General features: G+C 47.7%; 1 protein-coding gene across 1 annotated transcript in view; it reads left to right on the forward strand.

Moving 5' to 3' along the window:
• Window positions 1-7686, forward strand: part of HSPA4 (heat shock protein family A (Hsp70) member 4) — a 51815-nt gene extending 44129 nt beyond the window's left edge. Inside the window, exons 16-19 of the mRNA XM_059174571.1 lie at window positions 796-903; window positions 3332-3451; window positions 4892-5053; window positions 5479-7686. Of these exons, the coding sequence (XP_059030554.1) occupies window positions 796-903; window positions 3332-3451; window positions 4892-5053; window positions 5479-5682 (594 nt within the window). The 3' untranslated portion in view covers window positions 5683-7686. The remainder of the gene's footprint in view (window positions 1-795; window positions 904-3331; window positions 3452-4891; window positions 5054-5478) is intronic.
• Window positions 7687-22588: the final 14902 nt, after the last annotated feature.

Genomic DNA, 22588 nt, shown 5'->3' on the forward strand with positions numbered 1-22588 from the left:
AGAGAGAGGGGGAAGCAGGCTCCCTGCTGAGCAGAGTGCCCTATGTGGGGCACGATCCCAGGACTCTGAGATTATGACCTGAGCTGAGGGCAGAGGCTTTAACCCACTGAACCACTGCCTGGATGGTTTATTTTTTATAGCTTACGTTACTATTATTTTTTTTTTTAAAGAAGATTTTATTTATTTGAGAGAAAGCGCAAGAGAGCATGAGCACGAGTGGGCAGGGAGAGGAAGAAGCAGATGCTTAACTGACTGAGCCACTCAGGCCCCCCAGCTTACACATTTTTAAATGCAGTTTTTATTTCTGAAATTTTCAAATAACCATATTAATCCAAAATTTTAAACCTATCCCCTGCAGCAGAGAATAATAAAACCATCTGTAGTTATCAAGCAAAACGACATTGCCATTCTTGTCTGTGTCCCTTGTCTGTCCCCTCCCCTCACATCCCTTCTCTCACCCTGTATTTTATTTTATTTTTTATTTATTTATTTTTTTTTAAAGATTTTATTTATTTATTTGACAGACAGAGATCACAAGTAGGCAGAGAGGCAGGCAGAGAGAGAGGAGGAAGCAGGCTCCCCGCCAAGAGGAGAGCCCGATGTGGGGCTCGATCCCAGGACCCTGGGATCATGACCTGAGCCGAAGGCAGAGGCTTTAACCCACTGAGCCACCCAGGCGCCCCATCTCACCCTGTATTTTAAAGCAAACTCAGAGACTGCAGTCTTTGCCTGTGACTTCACTGGTCATTCAGCTGATTTTTGACTGACCCGACATAATATTTTCTTCATATTTAGGATCGTAACAGTTTTACCTTGAAACTAGAAGATACTGAAAATTGGTTATATGAAGATGGAGAAGACCAGCCAAAGCAAGTTTATGTCGATAAATTAGCGGAATTAAAAGTAAGTACTTCTTGGGGGTGCCTGGCTGGCTTGGTTGGTGGAGTTATGTGACTCTTGATATTACATTTGTGAATTCAAGCCTGATGTTGGGCCTAGAGCTTAATTAAATAAAGCAGGAGGATGGAGAGCATTTCCTTCTGTATTTTCTTTTTTTTCCTTTAAAAAAGTGCGTCTTGAAAGCAGAAGTGTTCTGAAACTCAGACCCATGCTGTAATTTCAAAGAATTCATCTCAAAATTGGGAGGAATTCTCATATCAAGTAATGAAGACAGGCTGAAAGTGATGGAAGAACCATACCCTTTATCACATATGGTCATTTTCTTATTTTTAGAACCTTATAGTAACAAAATTATTTTTCTGAAAGTTCAGTTTGGATTTAAAATGTTTTTCTGACGGAGATTGCATTCTTGGTGTGGCATTTGAGACTAGAAAGATGTGACTTGTCCTAAAGGCACCTGTAGTGCAGTTGAGGCGGGGTTGTTTATATAGTTTTGATTTTCGTTAAAGTGACTGGTTTTGTATTTAAGGAATCTGATCATTAACCATTAGGGTTAAAAGTACAAAAAAATGAGGGTGCTGAAATAGCTCAGTTGGGAGAGTGTTAAGCTTCAGATCTAAAGGTCCCTGGTTCGTTCCTGGTACATGGAATGTTTTAGTGCACGTCCACCGTCATGGCTTTCCTCTGAGTTAGGGGCTATAAATGAATGAAGTGATTGTGTTTTAATAAAACTTAATTAAAAAAAAAATACAGGGGTGCCTGGGTGGCTCAGTGGGTTAAAGCCTCTGCCTTCAGCTCAGGTCATGGTCTCAGGGTCCTAGGATTTGGCCCCGCATCGGGCTCTCTGCTCGGTGAGGAGCCTGCTTCCCCTTCTCTCTCTGCCTGCCTCTCTGCCTACTTGTGATCTCTCTCTGTCAAAATAAATAAATAAAATAAAAAAAAAATACAAAAAATGATATAAGGTTGAGGCCTTTGTTGGCAAAAGGATGCAAATGTGCAAGAAGTTTTCACATTTCTGTGGATTACTTTGTCAAACTGGCCACTTTGATGAACCTCTGAAATGGAATTGTTCAAGGATGGTGCCTGCAGTCTTCTTATCATTACGGAAGGATAAGAAGAGCTTCCAGTGCCATGTCTCTGAAGAAGTCTTTTGCTTTACTTTTTTTTCTTTAAAAGATAGATTTATTTTTGTCAGAGAGAGAGAGATCACAAGTAGGCAGAGAGGCAGGCAGAGAGAGAGAGAGAGAGAGGAGGAAGCAGGCTCCCTGCTGAGCAGAGAGCCTGATGAGGGACTCCATCCCAGGACCCTGAGATCATGACCTGAGCCGAAGGCAGCAGCTTAACCCACTGAGCCACCCAGGCGCCCTGCTTTACTTTTTACTATAGGAGATGTCAAACACTTTCAAGTACAACAATAGCTTTAACGGCTGTCAGCTTATGGCCAGTTTTTGTTTCTTTTCTGTTCCTTCCCACTCCCATTTATTGAAGAAAGTCCCTCATGTTATATTTAATCTGAAAATATTTCAGTATATATTTAAAAGAAAATGTTGTAACCTTAAGCTATACTATTACCATGTTTAAGAAGGTGTCACCAGGGGCACCTGGGTGGCTTAGTCGGTTAAAGCCTCTGCCTTTGGCTCAGGTCATGGTCCCAGGGTCCTGGGATTGAGCCCTGCATCGGGCTCTCTGCTCAGCGGGGATCCTGCTTCCTCCTCTCTCTCTGCCTGCCTTTCTGCCTACTTGTGATCTCTGTCTGTCAAATAAATAAATAAAAATTAAAAAAAAAAAAAAAAAAGAAGAAGGTGTCCCCATGCATTCAGTTTTCATGTTCTAATTGTTTCATAAATTAGTTGTTAGTTTGACCATGAAAATCCCCATAAGGACCGTAAATTTTACTGCTTTGTCTCTTCATTCTGTGTAGTTCTTCCATCATTTCTGCCCCCTTATTCATTTATTTAAAAAAGTAGTTTAGATGTACTAGGTCAGATTTTTACCTGGTCTGGATTTTGCTGATTTTCATTCTGTGCTATTTATTATTATCTAATTCATTTCTGTGCTATTTATCACCATCAGGTAAATTGATGGTTAGAATTAGAGGCTTCATTAGATTTCGTTTTCAAAAAAAATTTTTGGCAGGTATGGTTCTTACTAAGTACTATATATCACATCAGGAGGCACCTCATTTTGGGTTGTCTCCCTCTCTGTTTTGAGAACTAGGTCTCCGGTGACAAGTTGAAGTGGCTCCACATGGAGTGGTATAGAGGTATAGTCTCATATCTAGCCTTATGATAGATTACAGTGGGATGGGAAGAGATACTGGGTTTTTTACATGAAGGATATGGTGATGAAATGTACTTTAATCCATAGTAGATCTGAGTAATAGTAGAAACAATACTACTCTGATAATTGAAGCATTCTTTCTTATGTTAAGAATCTAGGTCAACCTATTAAGATGCGATTCCAGGAATCTGAAGAAAGACCAAAATTATTTGAAGAACTAGGGAAACAGATCCAACAGTATATGAAAGTAATCAGCTCTTTCAAAAACAAGGTACATTTTTTCTTTTCCTACTGTTATTTTGGTAAAGTTTTGAGGCATTTACATAGCAATCTTTTGCTTTTCTAAAATTGTCGTTTAATAATACTGTTTTTTGGGATGTTAGTGTAATGTGTAGAATATTTCATACAGTCTTACTAAGAACCCTGGGATATGCTACTCTCTTTAATAGGAGAATCTGGAAGTGAGCAATATTGTTCTCTTTCCTTTTCTTGCTGTGAAATGCTTCATCAGTGACTTAACCTGCTGTGTCCTGGTCTTTCTGAGAAACATTAGGCCGTATGGTTTGGTTTGTTATGCAGATGTAGAACTGTCTGAATAGAAAACAACTTAACAATTTTTTGAGCACTGTGTGATATACATTGCATAAATACATTATTTCATTAAATCCACAGAGTACCCTAATAGTAGGTAGGTGATCATGTCAGTAATAGTTACAGGTAACTTGTAACTTCTTTAAGCCTCACTGTCCTTAAGTAACACCAAAGATTAATCTTGAGAGGTGGGGTTTGGCCAGAGGTCTGACTCTACACATTTTGGGTTTCTAACCACTCCACTCTACTCCAGGTTCCTGATGGACAGTCATTGTAAGAAACTTAACGAGAGATTTATTGGTCTTTTTTTTTTTTTTTTTTTTTAAAGATTTTATTTATTTATTTGACAGAGAGAGATCACAAGTCGGCGGAGAGTCAGGCAGAGAGAGAGAGAAGCAGGCTCCCGCTGAGCAAAGAGCCCGATGCGGGGCTCGATCCCAGATCACTGAGATCATGACCTGAGCCGAAGGCAGCGGCTTAATCCACTGAGCCACCCAGGCGCCCCTATTGGTCTTATTTTTAAAAGAATTTTGTTTTCTAGAAGGTCTCTCTTAAAAAATTGTATTCAGAAGCCTCTTCCTTCGGCTCAGGTCATGAGCTCAGGGTCCTGGGATTGAGCCCCGCATCAGGCTCTCTGCTTAACAGGGAGCCTGCTTCCCCCCCCCCCCCTCTCTGCCTGCCGCTCTACCTACTTGTGATCTCTCTGTCAAATAAATAAATATTTTAAAAAAAATTGTATTCATTATTGTTTTGGTTCCTAACTAGCTTGCGTAAACCTCTGCTTTCACATCTTGTGGCCTGTAATGTCCTATTTGTGAAATTCCCTTTGTAAGTTGTATGTCAGGCATGTGCTTTTTATTATAACATTCAGTTCTTTTAATTGCTACCCTTATGTATGTTTTTGGCCCTTAAGTTGTATTTCCTGAGTGTTCTAAAAACTAGGGTTATGTTTTCTTAGTTGAATTTTTTTTGAAGGAATTCAGAGTCCATTTGGATGTTGAGGCTGAGTTTCCTTCATTTTTGGAAAGATTGTACCTTTTTGAAAGATGGCTAACAACTAGATATTTGGGTGGGGAGAGGATCATCCTTTGACACCTACCTGGTTGTCTCCTGGTTGCAGGAGGACCAGTATGACCATTTGGATGCTGCTGACATGGTGAAGGTGGAAAAAAGCACGAATGAGGCCATGGAGTGGATGAATAACAAACTGAATCTGCAGAACAAGCAGAGTCTGACCATGGATCCAGTTGTCAAGGCAAAAGAGATTGAAGCTAAAATTAAGGTAATTTATGGTTTTGGGGCACCTGGGTGGCTCAGTGGGTTAAGCCTCTGCCTTCGGCTCAGGTTGTGATCTCAGGGTCCTGGGATCGAGCCCTGCATTGGGCTCTCTGCTCGGCAGGGAGCCTGCTTCCTCCTCTCTCTCTCTGCCTGCCTCTCTGCCTGCTTGTAATCTCTGCCTGTCAAATAAATGAATAAAATCTTAAAAAAAAAAAGCAATTTATGGCTTTGAATATTTCATAGTCTTGTCAGCCTTGTTATTTAGAATTAACGGTCCTTAAAGTGACACTTAAGAGGGAACTTCATTAGTGCATCTTAGTTTTTGGCTTCTGGTTGGGAGGGGTAGAACTTGGGTTTAAGTTGATTGAGAATGTTATGTAAAATTTGTTATTTTTAAGAACCTACAGTTTCCTCTCCTCTGCATTCTAGGAGCTGATGAGTATCTGTAGCCCTATAATTTCAAAGCCCAAACCCAAAGTGGAACCTCCAAAAGAAGAGCAAAAAAATGCAGAGCAGAATGGACCAGTGGATGGACAAGGAGACAGCTCAGGCCCTCAGGCTGCTGAAGAGGGTACAGACACATCTGTGCCTTCGGATTCAGACAAGAAGCTTCCTGAAATGGACATTGATTGATTCCAACAATTGTTTATATTAAAACAGACTATTATAAAGCTTTAAGTTGTCAACTTTGTTCTAAATATCAACTAGAGCAATCAAGTACTGGAGATTTCTTAGTCAGTTTTTAGGGGATTTCGTGGGAGGGGATATAGGTAATGTATGGAGCATTTTGACTTCTAAATATGTTAGATACAGAAATTAAGTGCATTGTATCTTTTTCATAATGGTACTATTTAGAAGCCCAGTTAGTCTTACCGAGCTTCTGCTTCACTCCTTTTGTGTTTAATCATGCTTACACAAGGATAAGTTTGTTTTGGAAAGCTAAGCTATAATAAGCAAAGGCTCTAACTACCTGTCAAGCAGACTTTTCATTGTGACCTCTGTGGCAGGAACTCTAGAGATTGTGCTTCAAAAGTCTGATGTGGAGATTGCCATGAAGGCTCCCCTGCCTGGTGTGGGGATGGGGCTGGGGTCGCCTCTTTCCGAGGGCTAGAGTGTGGCATGGCCCGGATTAACTTAACATCCCAGAACATGAGGGGTGATTGCTGAGCTCCTTCACACTGCGCTGTTGCTCCACTTACATAGACTCTCACCCCTACCTCCCCCTCCACCAATGAAGGAGATCCTCTTAGAAATGCCATGTGCTGCTCTTGGGAAAATAGACCCCTTCACCTGCAGCAAGTTGATAACAGAGGATTTTGGACCTGGAAGCTCTTCTGAGATAGTATGTTCCTGGAAGTGTGTGCACAAATACCCCAAACATCAAGTCTGAATACTTTTTCGCTTTGGAAAGTTAGAATTGGATAGATGTACTTTTGGATATAGGTGTGGTAAATTGAGCGGAGGACCTGATTCTTGTTAACTATGGTGTAAAGATTTGTATCCTGGCCTGCTCATTCAGGTGAGAGAAGTTATGTGTAAATTTAAGTATAGCTTGAAGTCCTAAGACAAGAGTTAAAAGTTCTTTTTAGCTCATTCACATTCACTTGTATGTTAAGTGTTAATACCTGCCATGAACCTGCCAATTTATGTGTTAAACAGCTGACAGAAAAAAAACCCAAACCCTAAGATACACTGGACTGTACTGGAGGAGTCTGAAATTAGTGTTAAAGTAGCACGATGTCTGACTTGAGCAGCACCACATTCTTACTGTGTGGCTGGTGTCAGGTGCACCAGAGCATTCCCTGTGACTGCCCTTCATGGCCGTGTTGATAGGAGGGAAGCATTTTGGAAACTCCAAGGGAAGCCTGTATTAGAGGCCATAGCTGGTACCTGCCTTAGAAACTGTTAAAAGCTTTGTTGGTTACATTTTGGATCTTTGTAATAATTGTTATCTGTGTAACAGAGTACTTCTCTGTTAATTTTGGGCTGTGTTAGAAATAAGATCTTTGCCTACTTAGAACTAAGTTTCTGTCCATCTCTGCACTAAAAAATTTTGGAGTGTTACCAGGTTCTGAAGTGCTATAGAGAAGCACTCAGAGGAGGAAGGTGGAAGTGTACTTATGTTGGTGCGTGAGCTTGCACGGAAGCCTTGTAGCACCAGGACTTGTCCTTGTCCTTAGAGGCTCTATCCATTCTGTACCTGTCCTGCTTTGAGTTTCAGCTGGCCTGCAGTGAGGCCAGGAGCTACTTTGGTGTGCTGGCTGCAGGATTAAGCCAATTCTTATGCAAATGACTCAGTCCACAATGGCCATTTCTTCTAAGAAAACTTGTTGTGTGGGGGAGGGTGTGGGTGTTGGGATGGGGGTGAAATCGGAAGTTTAAAATTTAAACTAGAAATAAGATGGTGTGGTCTGTTTGGTCTCTGTTAGACCGGCTTTAAGACCAATTGGATTTACTTGGAGGCCAGGCCAGAGAGAGTGTGATAATTGACGACTTGTTTGCAGTCAAGCATTTATCCAGGTTGCATTATCCAAATTGGTTTGTTCAAGCTCCAGGTCACATTCTTACACCAAGAGAAACTTTAAATAAACAGATGAGTTTAGGAAAAATTAATAAAAGAAACCTGTCTTACACTCAGGAATGGTTTCCTTAATTTTCTAATGAAGTGTGTGTGTGTGTGTGTGTGTGTGTGTACACGTACGTGTGCACGTGCGCCTTCAATGAAAACTACAGAGGTAGGAGTCCTATTAACTAAACTCCTCTTGTTGGGGCCCCTGGGTGGCTCAGTCATTAAGCATCTGCCTTCAGCGTAGGTCATAGATTCTGGGATTGAGCCCCACATCGGGCTCCCTGCTCAGTGGGAAGCCTGCTTCTCCCACATCCCCTGCTGGTGTTTCTTCTCTTAGCTGTCTCCCTTTGTCAAATAAAATCTTAAAAAAAAAAATCATTTGTTAACAGCTGGCAAGAAGTTGTTCTTTTTCTGTACTCAGAATTCTCCCATGTTGACTGTTGGCTCAGTTCTCTGGTATGTAGGAATCCATCTCTTGTATTGTCTACCCTTTTGAGGGTTTTGACAAAAGCAGAAGGTGGGTTATGGTCCATAGAGGACCATTGCCAGGATTGATGCCTGCCCCTTTGAAGAACGCCATGGCCTGGAGTATGCTAGTAACACTTGTCACCATTGGGTGTGTAGCATGTATGTGTGCTTGTGTGTGTGCATGCACAAATCTGTCTGGGTGTGAATGTGGGATAGTAATGAGTGTTGAAAGGGGATGAAGCCATTAGAAGAGGCCTAACTACAATAGGCCTAGGGCCTACATGGGGAACTGTGTGGGATTTTAATTCCTGGAGCCCTGCCACTTAATAGTCCTGGTGCTATGTGTTAGGAGTAGCTGACCTGGCAGGGCCCACCATTAGGGCTTGGATCAGCCACCTTCAACAAATGTGTCTGCAGCAAGGTTGGCTTTGTCTTGGGTTCTGACCTTGGGAAAGGAGTGAGCATGTGGTGAATTAAGTGGGCAGCCTGGGACCAGCTATCAGTCATCCAGAACAACAGGGGTGTTGGGATCACATGGAAAGAGAGTAAGAGTCCTATTTACTGAAGAGAGGAGCCAGTTCCCTGCATGTCATAGAGGAAGAAGGTGTTGGAGGTGAAGCCCAGGTTGGTGTGAAGGTTTTGTGGTGTGGCAGCTTCAGCTTGATGTGAAGAGCTTCAGAGCTCAGTGGGGTTGGTGAGGACTCATGGAGAGGTATTAGACCATTGGCCTTTGAGATTTTTTTTTTTCCCCCAAGCATCTGAAGTGTCTTTTATAGAGGTATGGGTGAAAGTGGAGGGGCTGAGACTTGAAGGTTCTGGTGTTGGAGCCCTGGGGGCTATAGATCTTTTAGCCTGAGAGTGACAGTGTTTTAGGGATGCCCATGTGATGTGTGTAGAATGAGTTGGGCCTGGGAGAAGCTAGAGGTAGCAGGACATTACAAATAATCCATGTTTGAGGGAATGAGCCAAACACGGGGAAATGGTAGGTCCTGGTACTGAAGAAACAGGAAAGATTTGAAAATAAGAACTCTCCTGGGCTCTTGGGTGGCTCAGTCAGTTAAGGTTAAGTGTCTGCTGCTCAGGTCATGATCCCAGGTTCCTGGGATCCAGCCCCTTGTCGGGCTCTCTGCTCAGTGCAGAGCCACCTTCTGCCTGCTGCTTTGCCTGCTTTTGGGCTCTCTCTCTGTCAAAGAAATCTCTTTTTTTGAAGATTTTATTTATTTATTTGACAGAACACAGCTGAGAGAGGGAACACAAGTAGGGTGAGGGGCAGAGGGAGAAGCAGGCTCCCCACTGAGCAGGGAGCTCGATGTAGGGCTCAATTCCAGGACCCTGGGATCATGACCTGAGCTGAAGGCAGACATTTAACGACTGAGCCACCCAGGTACCCCAAAATAAATAACAACAACAACAACAACAAAAAACCTCTGCTGAAGCTGAGAATGTAGTTAGGCTGTGGCATAACACAGCCGCTTGATGAGGTTTTCTTGCTTCAGCTCTTGATAATGCTTCTGTGCACTTGATGTATTTCAATCCTTTTTTAAAAGTAGCTTTAACAGCAAGAATATTGTATTTTTACATGAGAAACGTAGGTTAGGAACAATATGCACACAGCTTCCCATGTTTGGGAGGAACATGAACTAGATTTGCATAAAAACCAGAATCAGATGGATGTTCCAGAATGAAATGATTTCCTTCCAAGGTGGCTGCTGTTTGTCCATGTTTGCTTGTTGACATTTTCTAAGGTATCTGTAATAAGCCTTTTTAAATTTCCTAATGCTGAAAAAACTGCTTAAAAGAATGGTTCCCAGCTTTTGAACCTGGCACAGCAGAAGTGATAGAGAAGTAGAACTTCAAGTGTGTAGGAGTCCGTGGACAAGCTGGTGTGAGGTTGGTGTAAGTCTCCTGAGGGAAGGATTAGGAAGTCATTCTGATAAGAGTTGAGAGATCCCAAAGCTACAGTGGGTGTGGAAAGAAGCTTTGGGGTTGGGGTGCCTTCCTGGTTTAGGGACTGAAAACTTGAGTTGGGATATGGCAGGAAGAGCAAGTGGAAACTTGGGAGGAACCGAGTTGCCGGAGAGGAGCCATCATGCATGAGGTGGGTTAGGGAGCAAGGGAGTTTGAGAAGGGACAGTGGCAATGACTATGGGGGTGCTTTCAGGATGTAGGAGCCAGGTCTTGGGCCCACAGTGAAGCTACAAGAACTGTGGCTTAGTTGGAATGACAACTCAGCTTGGGGAGAAGAGAGATTGCATGGCATCCTGGGTCCCAAGTTTCTGAATGTGAATGGGACTTCTTTCCACCACTTACCTCTGGACCATGCTGTCTTGGAGTTGACCATGCATTCCTTCCCTGGGTGCTTCTCTCTTGCTTCTGGCTGCAGCAGCCTGGGACAAGACCCTCAGTGCCCTTGTCCTCCGTGATCTGGATACTGCTACTTGCAGTAGTGTCATAGGTGGAGAAATGAACGAGGGGACTTACTCAGGCTAGGAGGCAAAATGCAAACATGGCCACGTTGTGGTAGGACAGCACTACAGAAGAAGAGAGGGTAGAAAAGAGGATAGATTCTGAGGGTTCAGGGCAGGGAAGACTCAGAGAGGAATGGGCAAGGCACAGACTGCTTTCAGATTTGTCCAATAGCCATGAGCATGTGCCAAGCTCATCCTGACCCTGTCACTCCACTTTTGGCACGTGCTCTCAGGACAGAGAGGGAGAGTGGGGGGATATATATACTTTTAACTCCTCAGGGTGATTTCCCAGAATCAAACACAACGAGCAACAAAAATAGAGTTGGGTTGGGGCCATTTTCACGGGTTCTGTCTGGATGTATTTCCTTCAAAGACCAGGTGTACTGTTATATTTGGAGTCCTGGATCCATGGAGGGACAGAGAACACTTCAAATACTTTTTGTACCACTAGTTAGCAGGCCCTGACCTACCACATTGTTTTTTTTCTGCTTGCTCTCAAAACTTTAAAATATACTCATCTATTCAGTTAACACTTGGCTAAATGCTTGGGAAAGAGAAAACTGGAAACGCTTGGAAAACCATCTCAATGGCTCCCCTTCCAAGATGTAAATCCCAGTGAAGCATTTCTGAGGATGAGCAGCAGGAGTAGGGAGACTATTACGACTCAGGAGAGTTTCCTGTGGGGCCAGGAGAACTGTGTGGGATCAGACTCAGAAACTGGAGAGGCCCCTGCAGGAGTGAGAGGAGCCCCAGGCTGAACGGGGGACGGGGGAGGGGGGGTAATTCCTCCAACTCAATCCTGTCTATCTTCCTACAACAGGAAGGGTAGACCCTGCCTAGCTCGAAAGGGCCCCCAGCCAATATGAAGCATGCAATGCAGAAGGCATTCAGGGAATGCCTGCATACGCAAGGGCAGTGTTTTCAATGAATAACAACCCCAAAGCATTAGAACTCTACTTCAAATCGGATCCCAAGGCCAAAGGACCTAAGCAGGTAAAGTGAACAGAACAGTAGGATGACAGAGCGGGCAATCCTCGTACCAGCCGTTAGGACGAATGCTAATCTTCCAGAATGTTGTATGTCTATAGGATGAGGCTTCTGCCCTCCAACAATGAATTGCCAAGACTATGGCATTGTGGTAGCAGCAATGTGGGAATTGGCTGGCCTCCTGCCCCTAGTTCTGAAGTGGCCTCGGAGGAGCAGTGGCATGGAGGCCACCACAGGAGGGCAGCATCGCTCTTCCTTTGCCTTGCGTCTGAGCCCTTCAAGCCTTCAATCTTGAAGCAGGCTCAGAATTTGGAGAATACAGAAGGCCAGCTCCCCTCGTTCAAGACAGCCCAAAGCAGACTAGGTGAGGTTTCATAAGCCCCTGGCTGGAAAACAGGGGCTCTTTTATACACTTTTGCTAGTAACCTTCTAGGTTCCTACCGCTCCACTTGGGATAACCCTCGTTCCAGAAGAACGTGGGACTGGCCGCAGATCTCCACGAGTGAGCCAGCCTTGTGATGCCCATGCTGGACTAGGGATCTTGCTCGAGGCAAGGTTCAGGAGGCTGGGATGGGAATTCTAACCCTCTCCTGGTGGTGCCCATCACACACTGCATTCTCACTCCGAAAAACTTCAACTCTGGGAGGCTCAGGTACCTCATCTGTAGAATTAGGATCCCACCAGTCCCATCCACCACAAAGACGGTGGCTGGAGAAGACATGACAAACCAGAGGGATAAAAGTATTTTGAACACCAGGCACGTAATTTGCCTTTGGAAGCCTCCTTGTCAGTGCAAAGAATAAGCAGTCCCAGGAACCTTCTTTTTTGTTCTTGCTTCCCTGCCAGGAACCCAGGCTAGCAATGCTGAAGGGAGGTGGAAGGGAGAGAGGCCTGGACCTCCGCCTGGGGGCGTGGGCTCTAGCCCCTGGAGGGGGAAGGGGGTTTGCTCCCAGTCCCTGCAGTGATACATGAATCCTTCCTACCTTGAGCCAGAGGTCCCACCATTCCTTTTGCTTTGAGCCACTTCTCCTGACTCTGTGTGATCCCATGAGTGGCCCCAGAATGGAGGGACACAGACCTTGGTAGGGGGTGGGGGGTCTTGAGCTGTGGGCAGAGATTACCTGGAAGCCCTTTCATGATCATGTGAATTCCGGGCCTCTGCGGCAGAAGAGTGATCAGCAGATTCAGAGCGACTGGACTGAAGGTGAGCCCCGGGACCCCTAATTCAGCCCCCAGGATCCCACTTCTGAGTGGTAGGAAAGACGCGAGCTTCCGGGCTGTATGAGTGTGCCCAGCGTTTTCCTCCAACTCCATCCCTTTAAAGAGGCTTGTCTCCTGTCGTTGCCCAGCCTCTGAGTCTGAGTCTTGGCCAGCTTGTTTTCCAGGTTTCTCTAATGCCTCATAAGGAGAATGGATGCAAGAGACTGCATCTAGGCGGCAGGGGAGAGAGGGGTGGGGAGGACCCTTGCTGTGGATCAGCGGCTGGGCTCCCCTTTAAGGTAAAACAGTAGCTCCAAGGTGCCTCTGACTCTTCTGGGCAGCATGTGAAATACAGGTCATTGGGCCCCAGCTCAGAGTTTTGGATTCAGCAGATCTGCCCCCGGGTCAGTGTACTGGCATTTCTAACAGTTCCCAAGTGATGCTATTGCTTTGTTCTGAGGAAGGAGAACCTGGGTAATGGGCAAAGGGGAAATAAATGAAGCTGATTGATGAAGTAAACAACTGGGGGTGAAGGCTTTGTGGGTAGGAGAGGGAAAGGGAGAGATTCGGGTACAGCCGAGGGGAGTAGTAAGAGGAAAATGCAAAGTCTTCCTTAAGAAATGCCAAGTCAGGTTTGAAATTTCTTTGAAGCTGCTTCTGAGGGCAGGACTTTGTGTCTCTCTGCATATTACTTCCGGTTTACCCTGACCCTGGGAGTGCTTTGGGTTAAATGATTTGCGCTGACTTGCCATCCCTCCTGTGTGATGACACCCTCCTTCTCCAGGCGACTGGTCTTTGGCTCATCTCCGTGGTGCATCCCACCGCCTTGGCTCATGGAGTAGGTAAGTCTGTGATCTCCTTCTCTGCGTGCGTCTCTGTCTTGGCCAGGCTGAGCGCTTCTTCAGGGTGGAGAAGCATTTGCTGAGTTGAGTTCCCTTCTCGAACTGGACCCTCAGTCTCCAAAGCCCAGCTTCACGTATGCACACCCCTGTCCAACCCACCCCCTCCCCCCGGAGGGGAGCTCTGTGAGGGGGACAGGGCCTCACAGTTAATGGGAAAGGCTTTGGTGTATGGCTCTTCCCAGGTGAGACATAGTGTCACGCAATTTCCATTATATCAGACTCAGCTCTTTAGCCTGCTCTGCACAGCTTTTAAAGATGCTTTAAAAATAAGCCCTGAATGGGAATGAACTCATCAAGCAGCACTATCTGTTAATGAAATTGCTTCCTGTTAATTTGAGTTTACAAAATAAATGGCCCCTGTCTATCTGGCGTCACTCCGATGTGCTTACCTCTTGGGAGTGGCCAGTAGTGGCCACTGGAGGGCGCTCCCTAGGAGCCGCGGCAACCACAGGAGGGGAGTCGGAGCTTACAGACTTCCGGGAGTCAGAACTGCATTCATTGGCTTATTTTCCCCTTCACATTCTCCCAGCAGCCATGGGGTGCTGCCTTGGCCTGGGGATACAAACCTCAGCAGGGCTCACAAATATCCTTATGTGGCTCTTAGTCTCGTGGGGCCTACAAATGAGCAGTTAATTCACAACAGACCGGCGAGGGCGGACAGAACCATGGAGCAGACCCTTGGGGTGGGCCAGGAGCAGAGAAGCAAAGGATGAACAAAGGATAAGCAATAGAGAGCGAGGGGCCACTTTGACCAAGGGTGAGCAGGCATTGACAAACAGCTCAGGGTGCAAAGCTCAGGGCAGAGAATCTGCAGAAAGAAATGGCCAAGGGTTGGTGGGTGGAGTCACATAAAATGCCCCCCTTCCCCTCTTTGCAGCCTTTCTTTCTATTTTTCTGGGGGGTGGAGAGAGAGATATAGAAAGATTGAGAGAAAGAATCTTAAGCAAGCTCCACACCCAGGGCAGAACCTAACCGAGGACTCGATCCCACAACCTTGAGCTCATGACCTGAGCTGAAATCAAGAGTTGGATGCTTAACCACCTGAGCCAGGGAGGGGTCCTTATTCTATTTAATTTTTTAAAGTAGGCTCCACGCTGCACGGGGAGCCCAACATGGGGCTTGAACTCAGGACACTGAAATCAAGGCCTGAGCTGAGATCAAGAGTCAGACACTTAACTGACTGAGCCACCCAGGCATCCCATGTGCTCTTTATTTTATAGAGGGGTTTGGGGCCTTTTGCAGTTGACGATGATAAACCATCAGAGATGGGGTTATAGTGAGCAAGGTCACATTATAGGAAAGCCCATGGAGACCCCGTCTCCCCCAGCAAGAGTATAAGCTGTGCTGGACTCCGGTTCCGTGAAAGGGGAGGATGGATGCCTCCTCACCTTGCCCCCTGTGCCTGCGGGTGTGTGTAGAGATGGATTGTCTCCAGATCTGCAACTCCTTGGCTCCAGGGACCTTTGCTGGGGGTCGTTGACACCTGAGTGTGGTGCGCTTGAATAGGCACAACAAATGGCCATGCAGGGCAGTGGGGCTGAGGGTCTCACGCCTGTAACTGCCAGCCCGTACTCAGGGCATGTGCTCACGTCTGGCACGCCCCTGCAGGACACAGCAGGAAGGTCACCCACGCAAGCAGCGTGAGGTTCTAGCCCAGAGTATGCTTGGGCTTAGAACCCTTGTATCTTTCATAGAGAAAAAAGGGCTTTGGCTCCTCTCCCAAGGGTGTTGAGAAACCCTGGTAAAATTTCAAGCTGGGACACAGCTGGGTCTGAATTTCATTGTGGAGAGAGCCTGCTGTTGGTGTGGAGGGGAGAGGAGGGTTGGCTGGCAGCAGAGAGGCTGGCATGAAGCTGTGGCCATTTGTGGGTCCAGAGCAGAGGCATGCAGCCCTGGGAGACGGGTCCTGAGCTAGCTGGTTGGCTGTGAAGGAGAGTGGTCAGAGGAAAAACACAGTTTCACATATTAAGAAAAATGTGGCAGTGCAACTGGCTGGCTCAGTGGTAGAGTGTGAGACTCTTGATCTTGGGCTTGTGAGTCCAAGTCCCACACTGTATATAGAGATTACTTAAAAAAAAAAAAAGTAAAATCTTTAAATAAAAGATAGGCACATATTCAGAGTGAGAAGCCTCTGAGCCACACGCAGAGTAATCTGTTTGGGGAGTTTCTTTTCTCTATAGTTCCAACTCCCTTAAAACAGGGGGAGTTGAGGGTGAGGGGGATAAGGATGGGGGTAGGGTGTGGTTTGTAGAAGGGACTTTGGTGAAGATGCCTGTGATTTGTGTGACTGTGGGGCCAGGTCGGGCTCTGGCCCTGTGGTCTCTGGGGAGTACTCACTTGGAGATACGTTGGCCATTTCTTGTCCTTGTTCAACCAGACTACATAATTTTTAACGTGCAGCTATAAAATGGGTTTGGCGGGGCACCTGGGTAGTTTAGTCAGTTAAGCTTCTGCCTTTGGCTCAGTTTATGATCCCAGGGTCCTAAGATCGAGCCCCACATGGGGCTCCCTGCTCTGTGAGGAGCCTGCTTCTCTCTCTCTCTGGTTTCCCCTGCTTGTGATCCTGCTCTCTCTCTCTCTTTCTCTCTCAATCTGTCAAATAAATAAATAAAATCTAAAAAAAAAAAAAAATGGGTTTGGCTGAGATTCCTTTGGCCATGCCAGCCCCCACTCCTAGCTGCAGTGACCAAGCTCATTGTCTGGCTTCCTGACAAATGAGTGACCTCATGTTTTTCTCTCAAGCTAGCGGGCTAGAGGAACACACCTGTTCTGGCTTGCCAAGAAAACAGTCCAGAGTGGTGGTGTCACAGAACACAGGGTTGCTGTTCTGAGTTAGAGGACACACAAGCAGCCTTTGGCCACTTGTTCGTGTCTCCTCTGCTTGGCCTGCTCTGTCTCTTCCTTGGTGGACCCATTTTCTCCTCCTGGCGAAAATGTAGATGTATGTCCTTACTTCTCACCCTGTGCTCTTGGGGAACAGGCAGGCAGGATACTAAGGTGTTATGTCCTTCATGTTGTTCTGGGTTTTTTCCTTCTTAATTCATAAGCTAGTTTAGTGGTGATTAAATGTTCTTGGCTTGTCAGGCCTATTTGCTGGAAAATAGCCCAGTTCCCAACTTCATCAAAAAGATGGGGCTACACGAACACCTTGCTAATGTCCTTCCTGGAGCCTGGAGGAGGCTTAGGGAAGGGTAGCCTGCCTCTGCCTGGGACATCTGATGGGCCAAGGGCAGAACTCTGCCCCCTCAGCACGGTGGATAGCCTATTTCTGGCTGTATTCCTATCCAGCATGGTGTCCTGGGGATGGGGGTGTATCTGCTTTCCGGGGTTGCCGTAACACCGTACCACACAGCATTCGAACTGCGGAGTTTATCACCCTTCCATTCGGGAGGCCTGCCCTCTGAAGTCAAGGCATTCCCATGGTTGGTTCCTTCTGAGGGTCTGAGGGAGAATGGCCCTCTCCTGGCTTCTGTGAGCCACAAGTGTTCCTTAGTTTGGGGGCCTGTCCCCAAAGATATTTCCTTTGCCTTCACATCACTTGCCCTTTGTGTGTGTCTGTTTCTGTGTATTTCCCCCTTTTTATAAGGACACTGGTTACATTGGATTATGGCCCATCCTAATGACTTCATTGGACCTTGATTAATACTGTAAAGACACTTTTGGCCACTAAGGTTTCCTCAGGGGTTGGGGGTTAGGTCTTGAATCTTTAAATATTTATTTATTTATTGAAAGAGAGTGAGAGAATGAGAGAGAAAGTGTGAGTGGGAGCCTCTCAGGCCGACTGCTCTGCAGGGCTCGATTTCACAACCCTGAGATCATGACCTGAGCCCAAACCAAGAGCTGGATTCTGAGCCATCTGCACGCCCCAGGAGCTCCTTTTTTGAGGGGACACAGCTCAACCCATAAGAGGCCTCTTTTTGTGTGGGTTCCTCAGGAGCTTCCAGAACACACCTGCTCAGAGATGGGGCTGGCTGGCAGAAGGTTTCTGGGCTTGTCCAGCAAACAGGCCCAAGGGCTGTTCTGTTGGGAAGGGCTTCTGGGCTTAAGCAAGGAGAGCAAGAAACTTTGTTGAGAGTTCTGGATGGGGAGTTCCACCTTCCCAGACTCACTTTTCTGTATCTGTTGTGCTACCAGACCTCCCACTTACTGCATGGATGGTTGTGAGGAGAGGCACACGAGCAGAGCTGAGGATATGGCGGGTTTCCTGGCCCGTCGCTGCTGTGGGTGGCCCAGGTGATTGCAGAGAATCAGGTAGAACCCTGTATGGAAGTCCCACCCAAATGTTCAAGAGCCTACCTTCCTCCTTGGACATTACAAATGTGCCTAGGGTCAGACCGACTGGGAAGGGCCTAATCTGCTAGTCCAGGTTTGAGTCAACCAAAGTATAAACTCCAGAGGTCAGGGGCTGGTGACACCCTTTGACCTGTGCTCCAGGACCCGGGGTGGCCAGTGGGGAGCCCAGGGCGGTACCTCCTCTTCCCCTCTTTGTGCCAGTTTCTCTGTGTATTTTTCTTGGAACCACAGAGTTATGACCACATCACCAACTCCAAATGGAGCCTTGGCTTCATGTACATGGGACACAACGGCAACACCTGAATTTGCAGTGTACATCTCGCCGCGTCTAACATTTACGAGTGGCAATAAAAGCGAAGGTTGGAATCGTATCTGTGATTCCCAACCACGAGCCATAATTTTCCACATGCGAACATCTGTTGAAAGATCCCAGCAGAGAGTGTGGGGTAATTGGCTCCCTTTTGTCCTAGACCCATCAGTTAGGCCCCATCAACTTTATTATGAATTCTCAGGGATTTGTTAGTAAACAACATTTGGGGAGCCTGACACTGACACACTGCAGTGGGGAGCTCCAAGTGTCTGGGCTGGGGCCTGGCAGTGTGCCCTGGACCGCTGCAGGGTTGAGTCCCAGGCTGCAGTTCGAGGAGACCCCGGGGCAGGAGGGAGGGGAGAGCAGCCGGAAGCCCCAGCTCCCTAGGAAGGAGACAGTGAGGGCCTCCTACTGCCTGAGGGGCCCGGGGCTCTGGTGCTCCAGAGATGGGGTACAGAGGTGTTTGGTGCAGCCCAGAGGCTGAGGGACGAGGTAGAAGGCTTTGGACCTGAACAGGCCTGGCTGGGTCCCGGCTGCACCCCCCCATGAGCAGGGTCACTATGTGGGCAAGGCCCCTGAAGTTTTCTGTGCCTCTGTTTCTTCATCTGTTCCACGGAGATGATGATCATCCTATCTGCTGGGGACGGGGAGAGTATGAGGGCTCCCCAGAATTCATGGGAGGGCCCAGTACTGTTCTGGGCACCCAGTACTGTTCTGGGCACCCAGTACTGTTCTGGGCACCCACGAGTTGGCTGTTCCTACCAGGGATGGGGAGGGAGAGAACAGAAGCAAACCGCTGGGAGCAGGTAGCTGTCCACAGGAACCCTTGAGGGCTCTGACGTCGGTGGGTAGAAAGAGCTACTTCAGCCATGGCTCTCTCTGGCTTCCCTCCTCACTGCAGTTTTGGGGGGCATTGCTGATGACAGGTTGCCTCCGGGGCTGAGAGTGTGGGCAGTGTCCCTCAACTGCATGGCTCCTCACATGGCTGTCCAGGATCCCCAGTCCTTGAGCCACCCCGTTCATCTGCTTCTTGGTCCACATGTCCTGCCTCAACTGCTGGAGGGGCAGAGGTGTTGAGCAAGACTGTGTGTGGCTGCGGTTCAGTGAAGAGGACCTGTCACGGGGTAGTCTTTGATGCCCTTTTCTCCTGGGGGAGGTTCTGGCTGAGCTTCCTCTCTCTGTTTATGTGCTGTGCCTTTCTCAGGACACAGGGATGACGGGGACCCAGCAGATCTGAAGCCTGTACTCCAGGGTTTGACATGGTCTTGGGGGGAGGGCTTCCCTGGCTTGGGGCCTCTCCTTTGGGTCTGTTGGTCTTGGCCTGGCTCATCTGGTTGACCTGCCTTGAAGAGCTGAAAGTAGAGCGGTTCCTTTGGGGAGCACATATCCCAAGTTGGCAGCTTTTATTTTTGTTTATTTAGAGAGAGAGAGTGAGCATGAGCAGGGGTGCGGCAGGCAGAGAGAGAAGCAGGCTCCCTGCTGAGCAAGGAGTCCAATGCAGGACTCCATCCCAGGACCTTAGGATTATGACCTGAGCCAAAGGCAGCCGCTTAAGTGGCTGAGCCACCCAGGCGCCCCGCCCCCCAAAGTCAGCTCCTTTTAGTCTGGTCCAGAGATCAGCTTTCCTCATCTTCCCTGAAAATGCCAATTTGGTCTCCCTGGGGGGTTGATGAGGACTCCCTGACTCCCATCTGCTGCAGGGCATCTCAGGGTAATGGGCTTCGGGCAACAAACACAAGTGATCATGTAGCTCAGACAGCCCTGAGCCCAAAGGCCCGTTCCTCCGTGACCCAGTCCAGGAGCCCGTCACCTACTTCTCTGAACTCTGCTTGCTGATTTGTGACATCAGGGTAACTCTAGAATCTCCCCTTGAAGATGAAAAAGGGTGGTGTGTGTGGAGGGCTTAGCACGGCGCCTGGCACCTGGCAAGCCCTCAGTAAATGTTAACTGTTCTGATCCATCAGGTTAAATGAGCCATATTGGCATTCACCGTGAGGTACTCCCCCCCTCCCCCTCGCCAGTCCAGCTCTCTGTGGTAAAAAGCTGGTTTTGGTGAGCCATAAACAATGTAGACTGTGCTGTCAGATGGGGACTGGTTACAGTCCTGCCTCTAGCACCTGTGTGACCTTGGGGAGGGACTTACCCTCTCTGGGGCTCCTCTCTCATCTGCAGAATGGGCGAAAGAACCTTGCCTCCCTAGGAGGATGGTTGTGCATATTGAATGCCCCAGTGCCTGTGGAGGGGTGAGTGAGGAGAGAATTGTTGGCCGTGTGTGGCACAGCCAGTGGGGACGAGCTGAGGACAAAATTTCACCTTTTATTTCCCAGAGATGAGCCTGCCTCCGTATTTCTCATCTTACCACTAAACTTGGCTCTCAGGGAACAGAACTGTGGAGTGTGGCCGGTCTGGAAGGGAAAAGATTTTTTTTTTTCTGCCTGAGTGGGAAATGGGTGGCTGGAGAGGCAGCCTGGTAGGGACCTTGGGCCTGGTTGCGTGCCCCCTGGGTTCAGAGGCGCCCTCCCGGGCTGCTGGGTCTCTGACTTCCCCATCCCCCACCCTGCCTGTGAACCTCCAGATGTATGGCACCCCACGAGGGTGCACGAGAACTTTGTTTTCCATCAGCAGTAAGGCTTTATCTGATGTGACCTCCCCAAAGTCCCTGTAACATGCCAAGGCCCCAACTGCAGGTGAGGAAATGGAGAGTCCGTGTCCACGGTCCCAGCCCTGCCCACCTCCCACCAGAATCAATCTGAGCATTTCAGTGCCTTGGCTCAGGGCATCCTGAGGATTTTTTGTGTCCTTTCAATCAGATGCTCCCTTCTTTTTTTTTTTTTTTTTTTTTTTTAAATTTCCAGTGGAGTTAACATACAGTATTATGTTACATTCGTGTGTATGATATAGAGGTTCAGCAGTTGACTGTATTCTGCAGTGCTCATCAAGATATGCAAACCCTCCCTCTTTGCCAGGGAGATCTGGGCCTGGCCTCCTCTCCAGCCTCCTCCATTCCCACTGCCTCCTTCTGCCCAGCACTTGGCTGCTCCAGCCTTCCTTGCATTTCCGGATGCCACTGTCACTTGGTTTTGCATCTGGGGCTTTGTGTCAAACTTTCTGCTGCCTGGGAGGCTGCTCCTCGGGGGCTCCCATGACTCTGTGGCTCCCTTACTTGCTTACTTCTGTTTTCTGTCCCTCCTGAGAAAGGCTGCCCTTGGTTTCCCTAGGTATAAAAGGCTTCTGCCCATTGTTCTTTCCCATTGTCCAGTTTTTGTTCCTTTCATAGGAGGTGCAGAGTGAGGGGGTTGAGAAAGAGGGCTTAGAACAAGACACAGCTGTGCTGTTGTTCTTGATCTCCAATTTATTAGCGGGGTAACCTTGAAAGAGTTGGTTAACTCTCTGTGTGTCTGTGCAAAATGGAAGTAATAATAAAACGTTCATTACAGGATTAGATGACTTAAATACTGAGAACAGTAGATGGTGATTACCACAGTCTATACCTACCTTGTTTCTTGGTGTCGTAAGACCCTAGACCATAAACTCCAGGAGGCCATTGTGTCTCACTCCATCCTGCCTGCACTCCAGGCCCTATGACACATCCATGGTGTCATGGGGGCCCAGTAAATGCATGTCACATGACCTGGCTGTACCCATGCCAACACAGGAGATGGCAGAGCTGGGCCCTAAGGGGAAAGAGAACCATTTCAGCACCTCATCTTTGTTCAGGCCACACTGACGTTCCTAGGTAAAAATTATTCCAGCTTTTTAAAAATAATCTTTTTAAGAAAGATTTTTTTCATTTATTAGCGAGAGAGACAATGGGCGGGGGGCGGCAGAGAGAGAGGGAGAAGGAAGCTTCTGGCTGAACAGGGAGCCCCATGCAGGGCTCGATCCCAGGACCCTGGGATCATGACACTTTGTTGACTGAGCCACCCAGGCGCCTCTACTCAAGTTATTTTAACTCTCCTGTTCTGTTTCCATTTCTTGTGTTCTCCAAGGAAAGTCATTTATAAAATAAAAGAGGGTTTTTCCTTGTCAGACTAAGCTTAGCCTCAGCTGTGTTGCCACAGAGGGGTGTCTTGGGCATGAGTGGTGGAGATAGAGTGAGGGCTGGGGGCAGAAGACAGGCTCCTCCTTCCCCACCCTGGAGTCATCACAGAGGTGATCCTTCATGACAGGACACCTGCGGTCATGCTGGGACAGGCAGTCCTCTTGCCCCTCTGGGGCTCGGGGGCCTGCAAGGGGAGGGGGGGGCGCGTGTGCAGTTTCCTTCTGTGACATGCCCTCAGGGCATGCGCACTCCAGGTGGGCGAGCACTGGCAGAGGTGGGCACCTGCCCCCTGAGTAGAAG

The sequence above is a fragment of the Mustela lutreola genome, chromosome 5 (genome assembly GCF_030435805.1).
Source record: "Mustela lutreola isolate mMusLut2 chromosome 5, mMusLut2.pri, whole genome shotgun sequence".
Taxonomy (NCBI): Eukaryota; Metazoa; Chordata; class Mammalia; order Carnivora; family Mustelidae; genus Mustela; species Mustela lutreola.